This window comes from Chiloscyllium plagiosum, unplaced genomic scaffold (genome assembly GCF_037043375.1).
Source record: "Chiloscyllium plagiosum isolate Xiang-an unplaced genomic scaffold, Cpla_swu_hap1 HiC_scaffold_11, whole genome shotgun sequence".
NCBI classification, from domain to species: Eukaryota; Metazoa; Chordata; class Chondrichthyes; order Orectolobiformes; family Hemiscylliidae; genus Chiloscyllium; species Chiloscyllium plagiosum.
Genome location: NW_028270149.1, coordinates 25,019,927 through 25,043,110, shown reverse-complemented (window position 1 = coordinate 25,043,110; position 23,184 = coordinate 25,019,927). Strand labels below are relative to the sequence as shown.

The 23,184-nt window shown below is 42.1% G+C and overlaps 1 protein-coding gene across 2 annotated transcripts in view; it reads left to right on the top strand.

Moving 5' to 3' along the window:
- rlim (ring finger protein, LIM domain interacting) overlaps positions 1–22,575 on the top strand; it is a 58,883-nt gene extending 36,308 nt beyond the window's left edge. For both annotated transcript variants that reach the window (XM_043705004.2, XM_087991910.1), the window contains exon 4: positions 18,824–22,575. In XM_043705004.2, the coding sequence (XP_043560939.2) occupies positions 18,824–20,523 (1,700 nt within the window). In that variant the 3' untranslated portion in view covers positions 20,524–22,575. The remainder of the gene's footprint in view (positions 1–18,823) is intronic.
- The last annotated feature ends 609 nt before the right edge of the window (positions 22,576–23,184 follow it).

The following is a 23,184-nucleotide window of genomic DNA, read 5'->3' as shown; positions in this document are numbered from 1 at the left end:
ATACAGACATGAAATTGCGCGCCAAAAGTCGTTAATTTCAAAAACCACGAATCAGGAATGGACCCGGACCATAGAACAGGCTGTCACCATAGGATAGAACAGGACTACACACCGCAAAAAAACGGCACTAAAAGAAAAAATGGCCAAACTAACACACAACAAAAAAGGACACTACAACACACACCTGGGTTAAAATCCTCTCCCACAGACAGCTCACAGACACGGAAAGAACAATACTGGCCAAGGGGCTCAACTACAACCACAGGGACGCCAAGACAGCAGACTTCCTAGCAGCACTAGAATGCACACTCAGGAACAATGGACTGACAGAAGAGACACAACAAACAGTGAGGCAAACTGTCATACCTATGATAATAAGGAAAAGACAAACACATAACCTCAACACCAAGGTGAGGGAAGCACTGAAATCACTAAGAAACGATAAGAACATAATCATACTACCAGCAGATAAAGGCAGAATGACGGTCATCCCAGATAAATCTGATTACATCCAAAAAGCATAACAACTACTTGCAGATACCAACATCTACCAAAAGAGGGAGTTTGACCCCACCTCACAGCTCACCAATAGGATAAATAACACACTAAGGAATCTACAAGAAAACGGACAGATAACCAGAGCTGACCTACAAAGAATGAAACTGGAAAGCAACAACACCCCCAGATTTTATGGATTACCTAAAGTACACAAACCAGACATCCCACTCAGACCCATAGTATCACTGCCAGGGACACCATCATACAAACTGGCCAAAGAACTACAACAGAAACTGAAACACCTGGTCAGCGGATCCAAACACTCTATACAATCAACACACGAATTCTTGGACATCATCAGAAATATACACATAGACAAAGAAGAAACCATGATATCATTCGACGTGACGGCACTGTTCACTTCGATTGACAAAGCCCTAGCCAGAGAAACAATAGCCAACCTACTGGACATACAGAACAGAAAACAGGACGCTGAACCTATCAACAAAGACGGCATACTTACAACACACTTCACATCCAACAACCAGATATACGAACAAATCAACGGAACACCCATGGGATCACCAATCTCGGGACTCATAGCAGAGGCAGTTATGCAAAGGTTAGAACAAACAGTCCTACCACAAATTCAACCCAAACTCTGGGTCAGATATGTCGATGACACGTTAGTAATCATTAAAAACACGGAAATAGAAAAAACACACCGGATCATCAACGCCACACTCACAGGAATCCGACTCACGAGAGAAGAAGAAAACGATAGCCAACTCCCATTCCTAGACGTGATGGTACAGAGAACACCAAACGGAGAATTCACTACAAGGGTATACAGGAAAGCCACACACACACAGACCAAGTCCTAAACTATGAAAGTAACCACCGCAACACACACAAACGAAGCTGCATCAGGACACTATTCAAAAGGGCCACAACACACTGCAGTACACCAGAACTGAAAAAAGAAGAGGAGGAACACCTATACAAGGTATTCGCCAAAAACGGATACCCGTGCAACTTCATCAACAGATGCCTAAGAGAAAGACCACGGAACGAGGACATACCACAACCAAAAGGACTAGCCACACTACCATACATCAGGAGCATCTTGGAACTGACAGCCAGACTACTGCGACCCCTAGGACTCATAACTGCACACAAACCAACAGCCACGCTCAGACAACAACTCACCAGAACGAAGGACCCGATACCCAACATGAGCAAGATGAATGTAGTGTACAAAATACCATGCAAGGACTGCACTAATCACTATATAGGACAAACAGGAAGACAGCTAACAATCCGCATAAATGAACATCAACTAGCCACGAAACGACACGACCAGCTATCCTTAGTAGCCACACACACAGACAACAAGCAACATGAATTCGACTGGGACAACACTATTATCATAGGGCAAGCCAGACAGAGAACAGCCAGGGAATTCCTAGAGGCATGGCATTCATCCACAAACTCCATCAACAAACACATCGACCTGGACCCAATATACCAACCACTACAGCGGACAGCTGAAACTGACAACCGGAAGCGGCAGGGACAGACCACAATAAACACCGGAGGAAACATCCAAGAAGCGCTTCGCAGGAGGCTCCCAAGCACTGATGATGTCGCCTAGCCAGGGGACGAAACGTTTGCAACAAAAACTTCCAGCTCGGCGAACAGAACCACAACAATGAGCACCCGAGCTACAAATCTTCACACAAACTTTGAACTTTTGGCAATTTAGACAGCATCCTCCCTTGTATGGTTCAGTCATTTTGTTTCTCGATGCTCTGTGAAGTGCCTTGAGATGCTTTGCTGAAATAAAGGTGCAATGGAAATGAACGTTGTTGCTCAAGGCAGTATCTTTAAATCTAGTCTGTCTAAGCATGTGTGGCCTGTTAATTTTGCCCTCAAATGCAAGGTTATTCAATTTTACTTATGTTTATTTATCCCTTAATGTCAGTAAAGAGCCTTAAAGGTTCTTGACAATTTTACCTCATTTGTTGTTCGTTAGTCCATCAAAAGCTTTTTTTAATTCTCAAAACTGTGTACTTGAATAATTCATACAGATACCTGCGCATACCTGCTGTAAATGACTATAATTCTGCTTTATTAACCATGCTTACTGGAACAATGCTCTTTTTTGTCAATGTATCTTCAGAGCTTCCCTTTTCAGTTTTGCTGCAGTGGCTTCTCAAGTTTATCTGTTGTACCCAAATTGAGTGTTTTTCATGTACCTACAGCTGTTTCTTGATCATCTTCCCAACTACATTGATCACATGGATCTATCGTTCTGTTTTATTCCATTAACGTTACTGGTCATGGTCCAGGTCTTCACTTCCACAGCTACAATATTGTTTATTATTATACTTTCCCACTCTGCTAGCACTGACACCATTGTGCATCTCTACTTTGCTCTTGAATGATCATCTTTTAGTTTCTTCTTAACTCTTTTCTCATCCCTTTGATTCCAATGGCAGATCTCCAGCAGTACAGATATTGATATTCTGCTTCTAGAATGTCTACTGTGTCCACTCAAACTTTATAACTATCACTCAAGTTGAGCGCTCTTTTTGTGAGTGCCCATAGCTGTCTTCAACATGGCTACATCATCATCCTTTCACAAGTACCTCAATTTACTTCTGGGTTTGCTCTTCTCTGTCATCTCCTCCTTGTTCTTGACTTATGAGTAATATGTTTCTCTTTGCATGAATAGCTGAAAATGCTTTTATGTCCACCTAAAAAGGCAGTCTTACACAAAGCTGTTCCTAATCACCTCATTGTAACCCTCATTAATTGCCTGCAATTTGTACAAGGTGTGCAGGAGCAGAGAGTTCTTGTGGAATGTGCAGAAGTATTTGTACCTGAAGGGGCAAGATAAGAATGCTTCTTTGCACCTTTGAACTAATTTATATTGTTGAGACCCATGTACAATTCCCTTGACTTCATTTCTATTAAACTGCTGATCAACAATTTCTCCCTCTTACCCCCATACTAGTTGGCGTTGTAATTGTTTCCTTTCTTTGAATGCAGTAAACTTTGTCTCAAGCTTCCCATTGATGCCTATTTCTCCGAGAAAGGCCCTTGATTCTTGCAAATTACTGAGGAGAAAGTGAGGACTGCAGATGCTGGAGATCAGAGCTGAAAATGTGTTGCTGGAAGAGCGCAGCAGGTAAGGCAGCATCCAAGGAACAGGAGAATCGATGTTTCGGGCATAAGCCCTTCCTGAAGGAGGGCTTATGCCCGAAACGTTGATTCTCCTGTTCCTTGGATGCTGCCTGACCTGCTGTGCCTTTCCAGCAACACATTTTCAGCTCTTGCAAATTACTGCCCTGTTCCCAGTCTTCCTTTCCATTGTAAAATCCTTGTGTGTTTTCATCTCCTAGGTCCATTTACAGTATTATGGTTAACTGTAACTAAAAGTTGCAGAGGATTGAGAAAGAATGTCCTGAAGTCAAAGAAAATACTGTTTGTAACTTTGATTAGGGACATTTCAGATGCTTTGTCATGGATGGTGACTTGATTGGATGAATCAAACTTAGCGTTGCAAGAAGAGCAGAAATTTGGGAGGCAATAGTGTGTTCAAGAACTTGGGGAGGAAAATATGAAAAGAAAACTAGCTTCTACATAAGCTAGATTGGACTTGGTAGAAAGTGTGGGAGTATGGTTAACTGCATCCAGTACAGTGTTCTAAATTAATTCCTCAAAACATTTGAGGTGGTTACAGTTCTTGAGATTATACAGGCAATAGGAGACAAGCTAGCAGCTGTGGATGTGAAAGATGACTAATTTTATATCGCTATTTAGGAATGTCATTGGAGATTCTGGTTCAGTTTCAAAAGACAAAGCTGTCGGTATAAGGACATGCCATTTGGCGCCAGTCTGGCACCCAAGGTTTTACAAAGTGTCTGTCTGTACTCACAACACATCAAGGATGCCCACGTTTATCTGCATTGGATGACAGATTCATCAGAGCACCTTGGAGTCCACTGGCATGGCCATGCAGCAGGTAATCAATACAGTCCAGGAGTCATAATCAATTAATGTTCTTAAGAGCATTATCTTGAACTATCTGGCTGGTTTGTGCTACTCCAATTTGGTTTTCTTTTTATTGAGATAATTGGTTTCAATGAAAAGCTGTCTACAAATATTTGGCTGCCGTTTCTGTGGTTCTCAAACCTTGCTTGCAAGATTCCATCAAACTGTTCAACCAGTGAATGTCCATTTCTCAACAGGTAAGGATTGACCAAGCCTTTGCTCTTGATCTGACTTGGTGGTCACAATGATAATGATTATGTCCCTGTCTGGATGGATGGCCCAGTTATAAGGGATTGGGCTTATAGCAGATGGATAACAGAAAAGTCCACTGAGCACATCATCCTTGGGATTTGGGATGATCAGGTTGACTATGGAAGACTTCCAGTTTTTAATATGGGGTAAGTTAATATATGCATGACTGGACAATGTCACATCATAAGCAAATAGGGAAAAGCCTTTCAGTATCCCTGCTTAGATGCAAACTGCAAAGGTTTTTAAAATTAATTCACAGGATTTGGGCATCGCTGGCTAGGCCAGCATTTATCGCCCATCCCTAATTGCCCAGAGGGCAGTTAAGAGTCAGCCACATTGCTGTGGGTCCAGAATCAAATGTAGGCCATTCTTACCAGGTAAGAAAGGCAGTTTCCTTCCCTCAAGGACATTAGTGAACCAGGTGAATTTTCTAACAATCGACATCAGTTGCATGGTCATCATTGGATTCTTAATTCTAGGGTTTTTAAAATTAAATTCAATTCCTCCATCTGCCATATCGGGATTTGAACTCTGGTTTCCAGATCAATACTGAGGTCTCTGGGTTAAAAGTCTAGTGAAGATAATGCAAGGCCATTGTCTCCCCCTAAGTAATGCTCATACACTTAAATTTCTTACTTCATTGTAATGAATCAGTTTGAAGGTTTAATGAAATGCAAATAGAAAACACTTAGAGTATTCAGTCTGACAACACCTGTGGAGATCTTCACCTAGTGAAGCTATAGTGCAGGAGTACGTGTACTAAGCAGCAGAGGATCTTCTGCAGTGAAAGCCGTATTAAGTAGAGTTAAGTCATTCCAAAACCACAGGTCAGAGTAAAACTTATGAATGGTGGTGGACAGTTAAACAACTAAGTGGCAGCAGAGGCGCCATAAGTATCCGCATGCCCAATGAATGGGGAGCCTAGCACATCAGTACAAAGGACAGAGTTGAAGAATTTGCAACAATGTTCGGGCAAAAGTGTCATGTCTCCTCATCCTTCTGAGGTTTTCAGCATTACAAATGCAGCCAATTTAGTTCACTCGATTAATGTCAAGAAACTGCCAAAGACATTGGATATAAAGGAAAGGTTATGGGCTCTGATAGCATCGCAGCTGTCATACTGAACTTTGTGTTCCAGAGTTAGCCATGTCCCGAGCCAATCTGTTTGAGTGACATTTGCCTGGTAATTTGCAAAATTGCCTAGGTATGTCATTTCCTTAGAAGGACAAATTTAACATGGTCAGTTACTGCCTCATCTGTTGACTCGAGTCATCCCCATCATCAGTGACATCAGGTAGAATTTGCACAGCAACAATTGACTCGCTGTTCAGTTTGAATTCTTACACGGCCATCTGGCTCCTTACCTCATTACAGCCACGATTTAAACTTGAAGATCTGAACTCTGTAATGTACGAGTGACTACCCTGACATCATAGACGTACAATATGCAAATTGGGTGCATAAAGTAGGCCACTCAGCCTTTCAAACCTTCTGTTCCATTCAGTAAGACCACAGCTAATTTACATATTCCACATTTCTGCTAGTCAAGAATCTGTCTACAGCTACTTTAAAAATATTCCTCCGCCTTTTGTTCCATAGACCTGAGACCCTCAGGTATACTTTCTCTTAATATTGTCAGTTGTAAATCGACAACCCTTTATTTTTGAACTGTGGCCCAAATTTTAGTTACTACCACAAGGGGAAATATCTTCTGCACATCCCATGTAACCAACACCCTACAAGATGTTGTAAATTTCAGTAAAGTCACGTTTTACTCTTGTAAACTCTGGCAGAAACAAGCCTAGCCCATCCAACCTTTCCTCATAAGACCAGGTGTTGGTATGGTAAACGTTCTCTGAACTGCTTCCAGTGCATTTACACCCTTTCCTTAAATATGGAGATCAATACTGTATGCAGTACTCCTGATGTGGTCTCAACAATGCTGTACAGCTGAAACATGAGCTTCTGATTTTTATTTTCATATCCACTCGTGACAAATAATAACATTCAATTAGTTTTCCTAATTATCTGCTGTGCAAACATATTAGCATTTTAATTCTGCCTGCCAAAATGGCCAGTTTTACGTTTGGTCATATTGTACTCTCTTTCCTAGATCTCTATTCTTTTGTAACTTCTAAATGTCCTCTTCACAACTTATGTTCCTGTCTCACATACCACCAAATTTAGCAACTGTACATTTGGTCCCTTCAACCACCTCATGATTCATGTAATACAATTCCCAATTGCATCTTTGAGAAAGTGACAACAGCAGATGCTGCAGAAGTCTGAGTTGAAAAGTACAGCAGGTCATACAGCATCTGAGGAGCAGGAGAGTTGACGCTTCGGGCATAAGCCCTTCCTGATGAAGGGTTTATGTTTGAAACATTGACTCTTATAGAGTCATAGAGATGTACAGCATGGAAACAGACCCTTCGGTCCAAGCCAACCGAATCTAAACCCACCTGCCAGAACCCGGTCCATATCCCTCCAAACCCTTCCTATTCATATACCCATCCAAATGCCTCTTAAATGTTGTAATTGTACCAGCCTCCACCACTTCCTCTGGCAGCTCATTCCATACACTTAGCACCTTCTGTGTGGAAAAGGTTGCCCCTTAGATCTCTTTTATATCTTTCCCCTCTTACCCTAAACCTATGCCCTCTAGTTCTGGACTCCCTGACCCCAGGGAAAAGACTTTGCCTATTTGCCCTATCCATAATCTCTATAAGGTCACCCCTCGGCCTCCGATGCTCCAGGGAAAACAGCCCCAGCCTGTTCAGCCTCTCCCTATAGCTCAAATCTTCCAACCCTGGCAACATCCTTGTAAATCTTTTCTGAACCCTTTCAACTTTCACAACATCTTTCCGATAGGAAGGAGACCAGAATTGCACGCAATTTTCCAACAGTCGCCTAACCAATGTCCTGTACGGCTGCAACATGACCTCCCAACTCCTGTACTCAATACCCTGACCAATAAAGGAAAGCATACCAAACGCCGCCTTCATTATCCTATCGACCTGTGACTCCACTTTCAAGGAGCTATGAACCTGCACTCCAAGGCCTCTTTGTTCATCAACACTCCCTGGGACCTTACCATTAAGTGTATCAGTCCTGCTAAGATTTGCTTTCCCAAAATGCGGCACCTCGCATTTATCTGAATTAAACTCCATCTGCCACTTCTCAGCCCATTGGCCCATCTGGTCCAGATCCTGTTGTAATCTGAGGTAACCCTCTTCGCTGTCCACTACACCTCCAATTTTGGTGTCATCTGCAAACTTACTAGCTGTACCTCTTATGCTCGCATCTAAATCATTTATGTAAATGACAAAAAGTAGACGACCCACTATCGATCCTTGTGGCACTCCACTGGTCACAGGCCTCTAGTCTGATAAACAACCCTCCACCACCACCTCTGTCTTCTACCTTTTGAGTGAGTTCTCCCTGTATTCCATGAGATCTAACCTTGCTAATCAGTTCCCACGGGGAACCTTGTCGAACGCCTTACTGAAGTCCATATAGATCACAACTACCGCTCCTCATCAATCCTCTTTGTTACTTCTTCAAAAACTCAATCAAGTTTCTTCTGCTCCTCTGATGCTACCTGACCTGCTGTACTTTTCCAGCACTACCCTTTTCAACTCCCATTTATATCTTGTCAACTAGAAAAAGGTCCAGTTATTTCCTGTTAGCTAGCTAGCATTCTATCCATTAAGACCATAAGAAATAGGAGCAAAATTGGGTCATTTGTCCCATCAAGTCAGCTTCAATCATGGCTGATGTGATTTCTGCTTTATTCTGCTGCCCTCTCCCCATAACTCTTTATCCCCTTATCAATCAAGAACCTACCTATTTCTGTCTGAAATACTTTCAGTTACATGGCCTCCACAGCTTTCTGTAGCAGTGAGTTCCACAGATTAACCACTCTCTGAAGAAATTCCTGCTCATTTCCTGAGTCTGTGTCCTTGGGACCTAGTCTCTCTAGTAGAAACATCTTCTCCACATCCACTCTATTCAGGCCACTCCGTGTTCGGTCAGCTTCAATCAGATTCCCCCTCTTCCTTCAAAAGTCCCAGAATCCTCAACCACTCCTTATATGGCAAACTGTTCATTCCAGGATCGTTTTTGTAAACCTCAGCTAGACCCACTCCACAGCCAGTGCATTCTTTGTTAGCTAAAGAGCCCAAAACTGCTCTCTATTCCAGATAGTTTGTCCAGACCCTTAAACAGTATCAAAACGACATGTCTGCAATTGCATTCTAGCCTTCTTGAAATGACTACTAACATTGTATTTGCCTTCCTATCTGCCAGCTGAATCTTCTTAACTTTAAGAGAATACTGAACTAAGATTCCCAAAGTCCCTTTGTGCTTCAGATTCCAAAGCTTTTCCCCATTTAGCTCTATTCTACTGACCAAAATGAATAACCTCTTACTTTCCCACATTGTATTCCATCTGCCACTTCTTTGTTCACTCTCCGAGCCAGTGCAAGTTCTCCTACAGCCTCCCTATATCCTTAACACTGCCTTTCCATCCACCTCTCATTGTGTCATCTGCGAACTTAGCAACAATGCCCTCTTCTTTCATCCAGTTTGTATAATGTGAAGAGTTGTAGTCCCAACACAGAGCCCTGTGGAACTCCACGTGTCATCGGCTGTCATTCTGACAAAGACTCCTTTGTCCCTACTCCCTCCCTCTGTCAGTCAGCCAATCCTTTATGCCAGCACCTTGCCCCTAACACCCTGGGCTCTTATTTAGCAGCCTCCTGTGCAGCACCTTGTCAAGGGCCTTCTGGGAATTCAAATAGATCATTTCCACTGGCTCTCCTTTTGTCAAACTTGCTCATTACCACCTCCTAACAGATTTGTCAGGCATGACCTACCCTTGATGAAGCCATGCTGACTCAGCCGATTTTTACCATGCACTTCTAATATTTTATACTTTAATCATTAATGCTGTTCTTATAATTTATCACCTCTACCTGATATATTTTCTGAACTTGGATCATTTATCTCTATTGAGCTAATGACACCAATAATTAATATAACCATCCCTGTACTGTTTTTTAGCCTCCTGTTCTTTCTAAATGTCCTGTACCCATCAAGCTTCAGGTCTCAATCTATATCATCATGCAGTCAACTCTGTGCAATGGATATCTGATAGCACAACAGAAATAAGTACAATCAGTTCTTCTGTCTCATTTTGAATGCTGTTAGTAGATATTGAGCCTTTAATTTTGCTATTTTTATTATTTTTATCACCTGGCTTTTGATTTACATTAAGATATATACTCACTGTTTTTCCATCACACTCTAAATTTCCCATGTTAATACCTTGCCCCCTCTCGCCTTTATTCTTTGGTTTACCAAATCTTCCCAAATTTAATCCCTTGTCCTCACTATTTTGTTTTATGCCCTCCCTACTGACCTCGTTATGATGCTTGCTAGAGCACCTGTCCCAGTACAATTCAGTTACAGATTGCCTAGCACTGCAGATCCTCTGTGCCCAGACCCCACAAACCTGAACCTATGTCTCCCCCACCAGTGTTTGAGTCATGCATTTATTTCTCTAACCTTATTTCATCTCCCCCAGTTGCTCGTGGCTCAGGTAATCATTCAGAGATTCTTTTCTTTGAGTTCCACTTTTTAATTTGGAGTCAAGTAATATCTCCCACTTGAGAAGCAAGATTAATGAGAGAGATTAATGATGATGGTGAAACTGTTTTTGATTGTTTTAAAACCCCATCTGATTCATTAATGTCCTTTTAGGGAAGGAAATCTGCTGTCCTTATCTGATATGGCCTGCATGTAACTCCAGACCCACAGCAATGTAATTGTCTTTCAACTGCCCTGTAAAATGACCTAGCAGCCCACTCAGTTGTATCAAGCCATTGCAAAACCTCAAAAGGAAGAAACCGGGCAGAGTGCCTCACATTGATTTAAACATTAGAAATGATAGCAGCAAGTTCAGCGATATTGATCCAAAGTCCTGCTGACTAACATCTGAGGGCTAGTGCCAAAATTGGGAAAGCTATCTCTGTCTAGTAAGCAACACCTTAAAATTGACTAAGATATGATTCCATGGCTGTGATTATGCCCTCGTCATCGCCATTGCCATCCCTGGATATGCTTTGTCCCACTGTCAGGAGAGACCCAGCAGCGGTGGCAGCATAGTAGTATACAGTTGGGGTTTCTTTGGGAGCCTTCAACATTGACTTCAATCCCTGTAAAGCTTCATGGCACCAGGTCAAACGTTGTCAGTGGAATCTCCTGATTACCAAGTGTTGCCATCCCTTAGTTGATTAATCAGTAGTCCTCCAACTGAACACTGCTTGGAGGATGTCTGTCATCAATGGATCAGATCTAAATTCTGCGTCCTGCCCTAACACGTCCACTTGTGAATGATGGTGGGCAATTGAACAGTTCACTGGAGGAAGAGGCTTCACAGATATTCTTAACCTCAGGAATGTGGGAGCCCAGCAATCAGTGCAAAAGATAAGGCTGAAGCATTTCCAACAATCTTCAGCTGGAAATGCCAAGTGAGTCACGTTGGCATCTACCAGAGGTTCCCAGCATCATAGCTGTCAGTCTTCAGCCAATTTAATTCACTCTACATGATATCAAGAAACTACTGAAGGTACCCTGACAATATTTCAGCAATAACTTTGAACACTTGTGCTCTTGAATCTTCCACACCCCATTTGCTGAGTTTTCTGATAGAGCTACAACACTGGCATCAACCTGGCAAATTTGTTCAGATACATCCTGTCTCCACAAAGGAGGGAAAATTCAATCAGACTAATGGCTGCCTCATCAATCACGTTTTGATTAGTAAAATGATGAAAGGATTTATTGACTCTACTATCAAGCAGTACTTAACAACAACTTATTACTGATGGGCAGATGGATTCTGCCAGGGCCAGTCAGCTCATGGTCTCATTACAGCTTAGTCCAAGCATGGACAAAATTCCAAAGATGAGATGAACATGACTATCCTTGACGGGCCATGTCTGAACACGTGTGGGATCAAGGAGCCATAGCAAAATTACAATCAATGGGAATTATAGAAACTGCAGTTGGCAGTCATGCTCAGCAACAACAACAAAAACTCCCATCTTCCTTTGTGGAGATTTGTTGCTCCACAACATCTCTGCATCTTCCTCAAAGTAATGTCTTCGGCACAACCATCTTCAGCTGCTTCATCAATGACCTTCTGTCCTCATAAGGATAGAAATGGGGATATTCATTGATGATTGCGCAACGTCCAGCACCATTCATGACGACTTGTGCTGACGCAATGTGTTCAAATCCAGCAAAACCTGGGCAACATCCAGGCTTGGGCTGAAAAGTGGCAAGTAACATTCACACTGCACAAATGACAATGACCATCTCCAACAAGAGAGAATCTAGCCATTGTCCTTTGGCATTCAGTGGCATTGCCATCACTGAATCTTCCACTATCAATATCCTAGGAACTAGCAATGACGCGGCTTGTGTAGTCTCAACTTATTAATTTTTAATAAATAAATACTGCTACTCAAACTGTACTGATAGTAATGAAACCTTACATTTTGCAATAAATGTCCTGGGTTTTAAAAGATAAGGTGATTGCACGTAATGTTGCCAAGTCGCCAATTATCTGTTTCAAATAATGTCTCCAAATGTTATTACTATAATACAATTTGAGGTTTGGTGTGCTCAGACCTGACCTCCCGCAGCTCTGTCACCCCCTGTGCAGACTGTCGTTTTCCTTAATGCTGATAAAGTTAGAAAAGGAACAGAGCACTTCATTCCTCTCCTCATCTGACTTCCTGACCAAACTTGGTTTTGCATACACTCAAGGCAATATTTGACCAAACGTGACCCCTCTTAAGCCTAGCAAAATTGAAGTAAATGGAAATTGCAGGGTGGGGAACCCTCCACTGGCTGTAGGCATATAGAGTACAAAGGAAGATGTTTGTGGTTGTTGGAAGCCAGCCATCTCAGCCTTAGTGTAAAACTGCAGGAATTCCTCCGAGTAGTGTCTTAGGTCTGACCATCTTCAACTGCCTTATCAATGACTACGCTTGCTCCTTTAATAATTAGAACGTACTTTTACAGTTCTGCAGTGTGAATATGAATGCCCAAATTAGGAGCGGAAATAAATGATTTGACTTTTCAAACCTGCACCACCTTTCAACAAGATCATGCCTGATTAGTTTGTGACTCAAATTCCATATTCCCATCTACACCAAGTAACCTTTGATTCACTCACCTAACAAAAATCTATCTACTCCCTTAAGAATATTCAGTGATCCCACTCTAATTTTTTCTACGATGGTTCCAAATTCACAGAACCTTCTGAGAGAAAAAAGACATTTTATTAATCTCTCCTGAAAGGATGATAAGCAAAACTCCTAGTTCTGGGCTTGCTCCCACAAAGAAAACACTGTTTCAATATCCACCTTTTTGAGACTGTGGTCACCTGTCACTCTTTTTATGTCAGTGAATGCTATCGCAATCTGTCCACCCTTTCCTCGTAAAACAACTTATTCATTCCAGGTATGAATGTGATAAAATTCTTTTGAACCTACACCAATTCATCCTTCCTTAAATAAAGGCACCAAAAGTACACACTGTATTCAATGTGTCATCTCACCAATGTCCTATGTATAGCTGAAATGTAAAATTTGCCCTTCAATGGTCAGTTCTTGTGATAAAAGACAGCATTCCATTAGCTTTCTTAGTTATTTGCTGGTACTTCATTACATCCTGTTTACAATATAATTTCCTTCTTATCTATTGTCTCATCTTCAAATAGTTGCCATGCCTTCTGTCCCCTCATTAACTGCAGGTGTAAGGTGGTGGTGAGCAGGTAATGTTATTGGATTAATAATCCAGAGGCCCAGGCAGATGCTGGAAGATAAATTAATAAATCTGGAATTGAAGTCTAATCTAATGCCAACTGTTAATCTGTTGATTAGTTATCCGATGGGTTCTTGCAACAAAGTGAATTCTGCTTTCCTACTTGGATGGTTCATGTGACTCCAGACCCACAGTAATGTGGTTGCCTCTAAAAGCCCCCTAAAATTGTCTAGCAAGCTAGTCAGCTGTATCAAACTGGTAGAAGGCCTGAAAGAAAGGAATGAAAATGGACACACTGACTGGCATTACTCCAGGTGAACAGGAAATGGCAGCAGCAAGCCCTTGGCTATCTTTTCTGACTAACGTTTGGGACTTGTGCCAGAATTGGTTGAGCTGTCCTACAGAGCAGTCAAACAGCAGCTTGACGTTATCTGTAGGATGGGATTCCTTGTGTGTGATCGTATCCAAAACATCATAGCCGTCCCTGCAACTGTCCTGCCACCAGTATAACCCATCAGAATTGACGACATATTCAGTCGAAAAGGCTTTGCCACAGGAGTCCTCAACATTGACACCAGGCCCCATGAAGTTACATAGCACTGGGGCATGAAAACCTGCTGGATACCACCCACCATCTACCTTCGGCTAATGAGTCTCCATATTGAAAACAACTGGAAAGAGTGTGAGGGTGACAAGGGCACAGCATGTACTCTGGGTTGAGGACATCAATGTTTATCATTGGGATTGGTTCAGTAGCACTACTACTTACTAAGTTGGCCAAATCTTAAAAGTGTATCCAGGTAAGTGGTGAAAGAACCAACAAGAGGAAAAATCTTAGCATGATCTCATCCTTACTGATCTACCTTTCATAGATACATCTGTCCATAACAGGAGTAACATTGCACACTTCTTGTAGAGATTATCCTATTTTTATATTCAATATACTCCTCTTCCATCATGTAGGGCCCCTGAGGTAAATGGGACAGATCTCTATTCAGGAACTCAAAAAAAAAAACACTTCTGAGGCACTGTGAACTATCAGAAGTAGATTTGTATTCAACTACAAATCTGTAATCTCATGCGCTAGCCCACCTCCCCCTATCACTTGCTCAGCAGTAGCCTGTTCATTGGCATTTAGTTTGCATTCCACCAGGGTCACATCATTACAGCATTGATACAAATATAGCTGAACTCCCAATGAAGAGATGAGGTGAGAATATCCTTCACAGTAAGGCAACATTTGACAGACTGTGACATCAAGGAGCCCTAGCAAACTGGTATAAATGGGTATCAGTGGGACAGCTCTGAAAACTGTTTGTTTGGAATAATACTTTGTGAAGAGGTCAGGGAAGGAAGGAAATCATTGTGGTTATTGGAGATTAATCACCCCACTTCCAGTCATTGCTGCAGAAACCTTTCAGGTAAGTGTCCAAGGTCCAAATGTCTTCTGCTTCAATGAACATCCTTCCACCATAAGGTCAGAAGTTGAGATGTTCACTGGTGGCTGTAAATTGTTCAGTTGCAAATGATCATGCTGAAGCTGTCCATGTCCATATTCAGCAGGACCTGAAACATATCCAGGCATAGATTGGTAGTATTTGTGCCGTAGAAGTACCAAGCAACCATCATCATCAATGAGAGAATCTATCCATCAGCCTTGAACATTCAGTTGTATTGCCATTGTTGAATTCCTCATAATTAGCATTCTATGCATTACCATTGACCAGAAACTGAACTGGATTGGCCATATGAGTGCCGTGGATGTAAGACCAAGGGGGAGGCTAGGATTTCTAGGACAAATGACTTCCCATACCCTGTCCACCATTTAAAAGGCACAGATCAGGAGAGTGTTGGAACACTTTCCATTTCCGGGATGGTTGTAGCACACCACCCAAGACAAAGAGCCGAGACCCCATCCATTACCTTTAACATTCATTCTCTTCACCATTGATGCAGAAACCTGCCAAGGTTCATTTGACAATACCTTCCAAACGTGATCGGTATCACCTTAAAAGACAAGGGCAGCAGAAATGTGTGCAGTACCACCTGCAAGTTCTCCTCCAAGCCACTACTGTTCTGACTCTTTATCGCAGGGTAAAAATCATGGATTCAGTATTACATGTGTACCTGACTTTCCTGGATTGCAACAGTTTGTTATCACCTTCTCAAGGGCAACTGGGATGTGCAATAATTGCTGACTTAGCCAACAATGCACACAACATGTAGGTAAACTTAAAAGAAAAGAAATCTGCTTTGTATCCTAATTAAGGAATTTTTGCACTGTTTTGGGTTTGCTATCAGTTGCTCCTTAGGTTTTTATTTTAAAGAGGTTTTTATTATTGACTTGCCAATCGAAAGGATGGGTTAGTATTTTCTAAGTGCTAAGAAGGTCCCAAATTACTGTGCTGCAGAACAGTTTCTAATTGTAACCTGTAGTGCAAAGACCCAAGGTCAAGAGAGTATAGGTGGATAGTTTGATAATTGAATGTAGTTTGCGAATAGATAATGTTACAGAGGAGTATCCAAAGGCTGAGTGTAAATGCTTCCGTCCATGGCAGCTTTCTGGACAGTTCTCACTGTATTATGCTGTTCCATAAAGGTTCCTGAATCTTCATTTCTGTTTTTTAAACTCAGCCATCCCTGTAATAATGTAGACTTTCAAAATTAGATATTTACGTATTGATCTCTACATTGCAGAAGCTGAGCATCAGCTCTCCAATACTACCACCACCTATCTTCCACATCAGTCACTGACCTCCTTTAATCTGGCAACTTCTTTCACCCCCTCCATGGCCTCCAAGCTGATAATCCCCTAGCCCTGAACAACTCGCTTCTACCTCCTGAAAATCCACAAACAGGACTCCCCAGGCAAACCCATTGTTTCAGCCTGCTCCTGCCCCACAGTCACAGAACTCATCTCTTCATACCTTGACTCGTGTTTTCTCCCTGGTCGCATTCCTGCCCACATATATCCGTAATTCCTCTGCTTTCTGCCAGTTTTGGAATTTCCAGTTTGCAAGCTCCAGCTGCTGCCGCTTTACCATGGATGTCCCTTTACCCCACTAGGATGGTCTCAGGGCTCTCTGCTTCTTCCTGGAGCAAAGGCCTGAATTGGCCCCACCCACCACCACCATCCTCCTCCTCTTGGCCGAACTCGTCCTCACCCTGAACAGCTTCTCTTTTAACTTCTCTCATTTTCTTCAAGTCAGAGGGTTGGCCAAAGGTCTCAAAGGGTTGGCATAGGCCCCAGTTATGCATGTCTCTTTTTGGTACATGGAACATTCCTTGTACCATTCCTGTTCTAGCTCCCACCCACAACTCTTGCTTCATTATGTTGATGATAACATTGGTACTACTTCCCCTTCCCATCTGGAATTGGAAAAGTTAATCAATTTTGCTTCCAATTTCCACAGTGCCTTCACTTTCACTTGGCCTACCTCTGACTCCTCCCTTCCATTCCTCAACATCTCCATTTCCATTTCTGGGGCTAGATTAGCCACTAGAATGCACTATAAACATACCGACTCCCACAGCTACCTGGACTATACACCCTCGCAACCTGTTTCCTGTAAAGACTCCATTTCATTCTCCCAGTTTCTTCATCTCCGTCACGTATATTCCGATGAGGGCAACTTTGACAAGGGAGCCTCCGAAATGTTCACTTTTTTCCTCAACGGTGAGCTCCCCAGCACCATTGTCGAAAGGGTCCTCAGCCAGGATCTGACCCATCTCCTGCACTTTAACCCCATGCCCCTGTCTTCCCTTCTGCAATAGTGATACGGTTCCCCTTGTACTTACCATCCCACCAGCAAGATGCCACTATCAGACACTTATTCTCCTCCCATATCCATCTTCGGCAGGGGCTGTTCCCTCTGGCACACCTGGTCTATTCTTCCTTCACTCCTTAAAAAAAAACCCTTCACGACACCTTCCCCTGCAACCGCTGAAGGTGTAATACCTACCAATTTACCACCTCTCTCCTCAGTGTCCAAGAGTCTAAACATGCCTTTCAGGTGAAGCAGCACTTCTCACAATCTAGTCACCTGCATTCACTGCTCACAATGTGGTCTTCTCTACATTGGGAAAACTAAGTGTAGACTGGATGATCACTTAGCAGAACATCTACATTCTGCCTGCAAAGAAGACCCTGAGCCTCCAGTTGCCTGCCACTTTAACACACCACCCTGTTCCCTGGCCAGCATCTCTGTCTCTGGTTTGCTGCAAGCTGGAAAAACAGCACCTCGTTTTCCGCTTGGGGACCCTGCAGCCCTCCAGATTCAATATGGAGTTCAATAATTTTAGGGCCTGAACTCCCTGCCCCCCCCCCCCAAATGTCCCAGCCCCCTACCCCACACACCAGGTTTTTGTCATTACATAGTCTGCCATTGCACACCTACCTATTGTTAGCCACAGTCTCTGTTAACAGCTATCAACCCTCCCAGCCAGATTGGTACCGACCCCTTTGTCCAACTGTTGTTCTCTTTGGTTTCTGTCCTTACCTATCGTTTACTCCTTACCCCCTTCCCCACCCTCCCTTCTGCATATAAACCAACATTTTCCTAGCTACCATCAGTTCTGAGGAAGGGTCACCAGGCCCAAAACATTAACTCTGATTTCTCTTCACAGATCTGCTGAGCTTTTCCAATACTTCTGTTTTTGTTTCTAGTTTACAGCATCCGCAGTTCTTCCGGTTTTTATTTTAGAAATTTGTTAATGCGTTTGAAGTGTACGAAACTTGAGGTTTCTTGTGAGCAGGCATTTCAGAATTGGTGGAAGAGGAGTGGTGATAAATTGGGAGGAATCATCTTAATTGGGCAGTAACTTGATAACTGGAAGGGATAAATAGAAGGCATTTACCAAAAGAATGAAGAAGTAAATGATTTATTTATTTTTACAAGCGTGTCAGTAAATTAAATAACTAATATTGAAGGCACAATCCTTAAAGGGCTCGTGGATGTGGAAAGTGAAGAATATGTGGCAATGGAACTGATCAGAGAGCTGTTTGAGACAGTTTGTACAGATGACGTAATCTTTCTCTACAATTCTAAATAATCATGCTAGATTTTATTCCAACAGTGTGGAGGGTTCATATCATTCAGTGTATCAAAAGGATCCTGCAAGAGGGATGTACTAAATTGTTTAGTTACTAATGAATTTTTTTTGTTTTGCACCATAGGTACTGAGGGTTCAGAAGAAGGATCAAGTGGAGATTCTCTTCTCGAGTGGTTGAATGCTTTTAGGCAGACGGGGAACACAACGAGAAGTGGTCAAAGTGGGAATCGTTCCTGGAGAGCAGTCAGTCGTACAAACCCAACAAGTGGTGATTTTAGATTCAGCTTGGAAATTAATGTTAGTCGGAGTAGAATTGACCAAAGTGCTGAAATGGAAAGTGAGCAACCTATGGACACTTCAAATGTGGAAGCGACAGTACCTGCGGCAGAAGAAGCAGTGACACCAGTACCATCCGGAAATACAAGTGCACCCTCCCCAACAGCAACGCAACCATCACCACCTGTAACAGATCCACCAATGGCTATGGCAGAAGACGATGTTCAGAGTGAACCTGAAAGATCTGCTTCCACTGGAACAAGACAAAGTCGAGGACCAAGTGGAGAGCTATCTTATGAAAACAGATATGAACTTTTGAGACATGAGCTTGAAACCCAAGCTCAACATCAAGGTCGCCCAAGAAGTGGTAGAAGTAGGAGTCCAGAGCGCCGGAGGTCATCTAGAACAAGGAGCAATCGAAGTCGGTCACCCTTGCATCAAGTCAGTGAGGGGACGAGTAGATCACGACGTCAGGGACTTTCCCAGAGGTCTGATAGATCTGTTTCAGAAAGTGGAACAGAAGGAAGTTCCAGAACTAGACAGCATGTCATGTCCAGACAGAGTCGGGTTGGAGATGGGGTGCAGTCTGAAATAACAAATCATGTTCCTGTTCTTGAGCCAAATGAACCTAGAGAGACTTCCCAGGAAGCTGCTGACTCTTCAGAAGCCGTCGTCAGTGATCCCTCTGTAGCTGGGCGCCGACCACCGACAATTATGTTAGACCTGCAAGTGAGAAGGGTGAGACCTGGTGAAAATGCAGATAGAGATAGCATAGCTAACAGGACCCGGTCACGATCCCAAACATCCGACAACACTGTTGTATATGAAAGTGAGCGGGGTGGCCTCAGGCGCACATTCTCCCGCTCAGAACGAGCAGGGGTGCGAACTTATGTCAGCACCATTCGTATTCCTTTTCGCAGGATATCTGATTCAGGTCTTGGAGAGGCTGCCTCAGTTGCCCTCCAAACAATACTACGCCGGATAATGATGGGTGGGGAACTGAGTTCCTTTGTGGACAGTGACAGCGATTCTGAATCTAGCAACAGGGGCCAAAGTCAAGTGCAGGATGTTTCTGAATCGCAAGACAGTATAAATGAATCCCCAGGCATGGCTTCTGAAGGCAGAACGGGTGAGCAACAGGCAGGGGAGCAGCGGAATGGCAGTGAAACAGATAGCATAACTGGAGCTAGGAGAAGAGAAGGTCAGCAATCTCGAGGCTTATTTGGTCTTGAAGAAAGTGGTACTTTGCCCATACTTAGGCTTGCTCATTTCTTTCTGCTCAATGATGAAGATGAGGACGATCAGCCCAGGGGACTGACTAAAGAGCAGATTGATAACTTGTCCACGAGAAATTTTGGAGAAAGTGATGCGATTAAAACCTGCAGTGTGTGTATTAGTGAATACACAGCAGGAAACAAGCTGCGCAAGCTACCCTGCTCTCACGAATATCACGTTCATTGTATCGATCGCTGGCTGTCCGAAAACTCCACATGTCCCATTTGCCGTCAGGCTGTTTTAGTTCGCACCACTGGTGAAAGTGTTGGCTAGGGTACAACCTCCATCAGTTTGTGCTCCAGTATTGATGTAACGTAGAATTAGCTAGCTGTACCAAACAGTGAACCATATAAAATTGTACTTCAGAATGTAGTGGGGAAATTCAAAATAGCCATACCTAATACGTTTACCTGGTCTATCCTTTGTGTAAGGAAAGGCTTTTCTCTTTTTGCTAATCTTTAGTGAGGATTTGGGCACTTCTTAAATTCCTTCATTTGTGAGTGTGCAACATTGCACTGTTTAAAGACAGGAAATTTTACCATGCTTCGAAACTAACTAGCGATCCTGCATTTAGGACACAGCTTCTGATATTTGTGTGTGTGTTGGTGTAACCTATTTTAAGGATGTGTTCTTAGCATGGTAAATAAGTAACTTAACCTTTAATGCTTTGCTGCATCCTTCACTCGTTTTCTAAAAGTTAACTTCTTGCCCTGATTTCTTTCATGTTTGTGCTTCATTTGGGTTAGCTATATTGACTTTCAAGGTTTTCATTTTTTGTAATTTTTTTGATCAATGACATTTCCTTTTCTGATGTATGATTTATGTGCACACATAGTGTATTTTAGCAATTCAGGATATTTGTTCAGGTTCATTGCAGGATTTGTGTACTTGCGAAGAAATTGGTCACTTTAAAATAAAAAATTTGCAATGTAAATTGTCACTACTCGTAAAAAACTGTCTAATTTACTGAACATCTTTAATGGACAGATTGCCTTATTCTACAATATATATCAAGTCTATGGGACAAATTGGAGACATACAGTTAAGTCTTCGGTGCAGTGGAGTTATTTATTATCCTTTTTTTAAAAAAAAATTCAAATGTATTTCCACCTTTTTATGGAGTTACTCTGGGCCTCCCTTTTATTGATTTTTGCCTTTCCACCTTTCATCTCCAGGCTTTTAAGACTATTTTAAAGTGTGGAATGGCCCACTAGTCCAATGATGCAGGCTTGCACTTTTGCTTTTGGGAAACTGGCTGTTTTTGATTTCTCTACAGTCAATTGGAACAGCAGCAGAACTGTGGATGCGCTAGCCGCTGGCCGCATTTCTGCCACTTTCCGAAACTGAGCTATGTAATCTGTGCCTAATAAAAGACCTGTGACTTCACAGCTTGCTGCTTAAATGACATTTTGGTATTGTTTCAACCCTACAGCAGTATGTCTGTGGGCAGGCTGTGTGGCACATCTGAAATCCTGATGGAATATTGGTGACTTCTGTACTTGCAGATCTGGTCTGCAAGCAGTGTAAGCTCCAGTGTTCAGTCAGATGAAAATGTTGCATTTATAGGATGTATGGGGAAGGATGTTGCAGTGTGATAAGACACACTGGAAATTGCAGTTTTGTAACCATGAAATTAAAATATTGCAGTTGTAATATAACTGATGTAACTGAATTGAAGAATCATAGGGCTTTTTTTTTTTTAGGGAGGATAGCTGTTTTTCTTGGATACAATTGCACAGGATAATGGAAAGTAATGTCCTTACTTATTGTGTTGCCTATCCTGATGTGTATTGAAGACCCATTTTTGTACAAAAATGACAAGATATTAATGGTGTCCTGTATAAATTTTAAATGCCAATATTGTAATGTGCATTTGCATTACCAAAATAGTTTAGTTCCACAGAACAAATGTTATTAGAAAAGAATGATGCTATGACACAAAATAGGAATCCCACAGACTGTGATCAATCCTGCATAAGGCGAACTGTATAATAAAGATTCAAAGCAAATTAGGAGACATGCTTTAAGAAGTCCAGGGAGAGTTCTTCCTTCAGCTGCAGGAGTCCTACCAAAGTGCATATACTTTGGTTTACTGTACAGGGCTTGTTTAAAGTGATTTAGTTTATTTATGTAATCTGTTGTACCAATTTTTGTAAATTAGTAACTGAGTTTTCATGCAAAATTGCAAGTTTTATTATCCAGTCATCATTGAACTTTTCTGGGAGAAGAAACATCAAATGCAAATAGGCATTATCTTTTGACATTGACCATTTTGAAGAGTTGGGTTATTCATAAATGTTAATAAAATATTGCACGAGAAAACAACTGGCACTGTTTGTCTGAGATTTATTCCTTTGCTTTCCTGCTCCTTTTGATTTTGGATTTCTGTTTGGATGATCAGTTATTCATGAGCTAATTTGTCTGTTAATATTACTGTTGTTAAATCTCTCAACACTATTCATGTTCCAGAACATTGCACATTTAATCTTTGCATTTATGCGTTAATTAAAGAACCTTTTTTAAGGTTTTTGTGAGATCAACATCAATCATCAACTGGGCAATTTTATTGCAATGCTTTTTTTTCATCTTACCAGATTAACGTTAAGATACACTAAGCCATCTGCAAAGAGAGTGTTAAAAATCTTACAACACCAGGTTACAATCCAACAGGTTTAATTGGAAGCACGCTAGCTTTCGGAGCACCGCTCCTTCATCAGGTGATCACCTGATGAAGGAGCGTCACTCCGAAAGCTAGTGTGCTTCCAATTAAACCTGTTGGATTATAACCTGGTGTTGTCATTTTTAACTTTGTGCACCCCAGTCCAACACTGGCATCTCCAAATCATCCAAGAAGAGAGGCATCAAAATAGCCATAGAGTATTACAACGTGGAAAGAGGTTCTACAGCCCATTGTATTCGTGCTACTAATGGAGC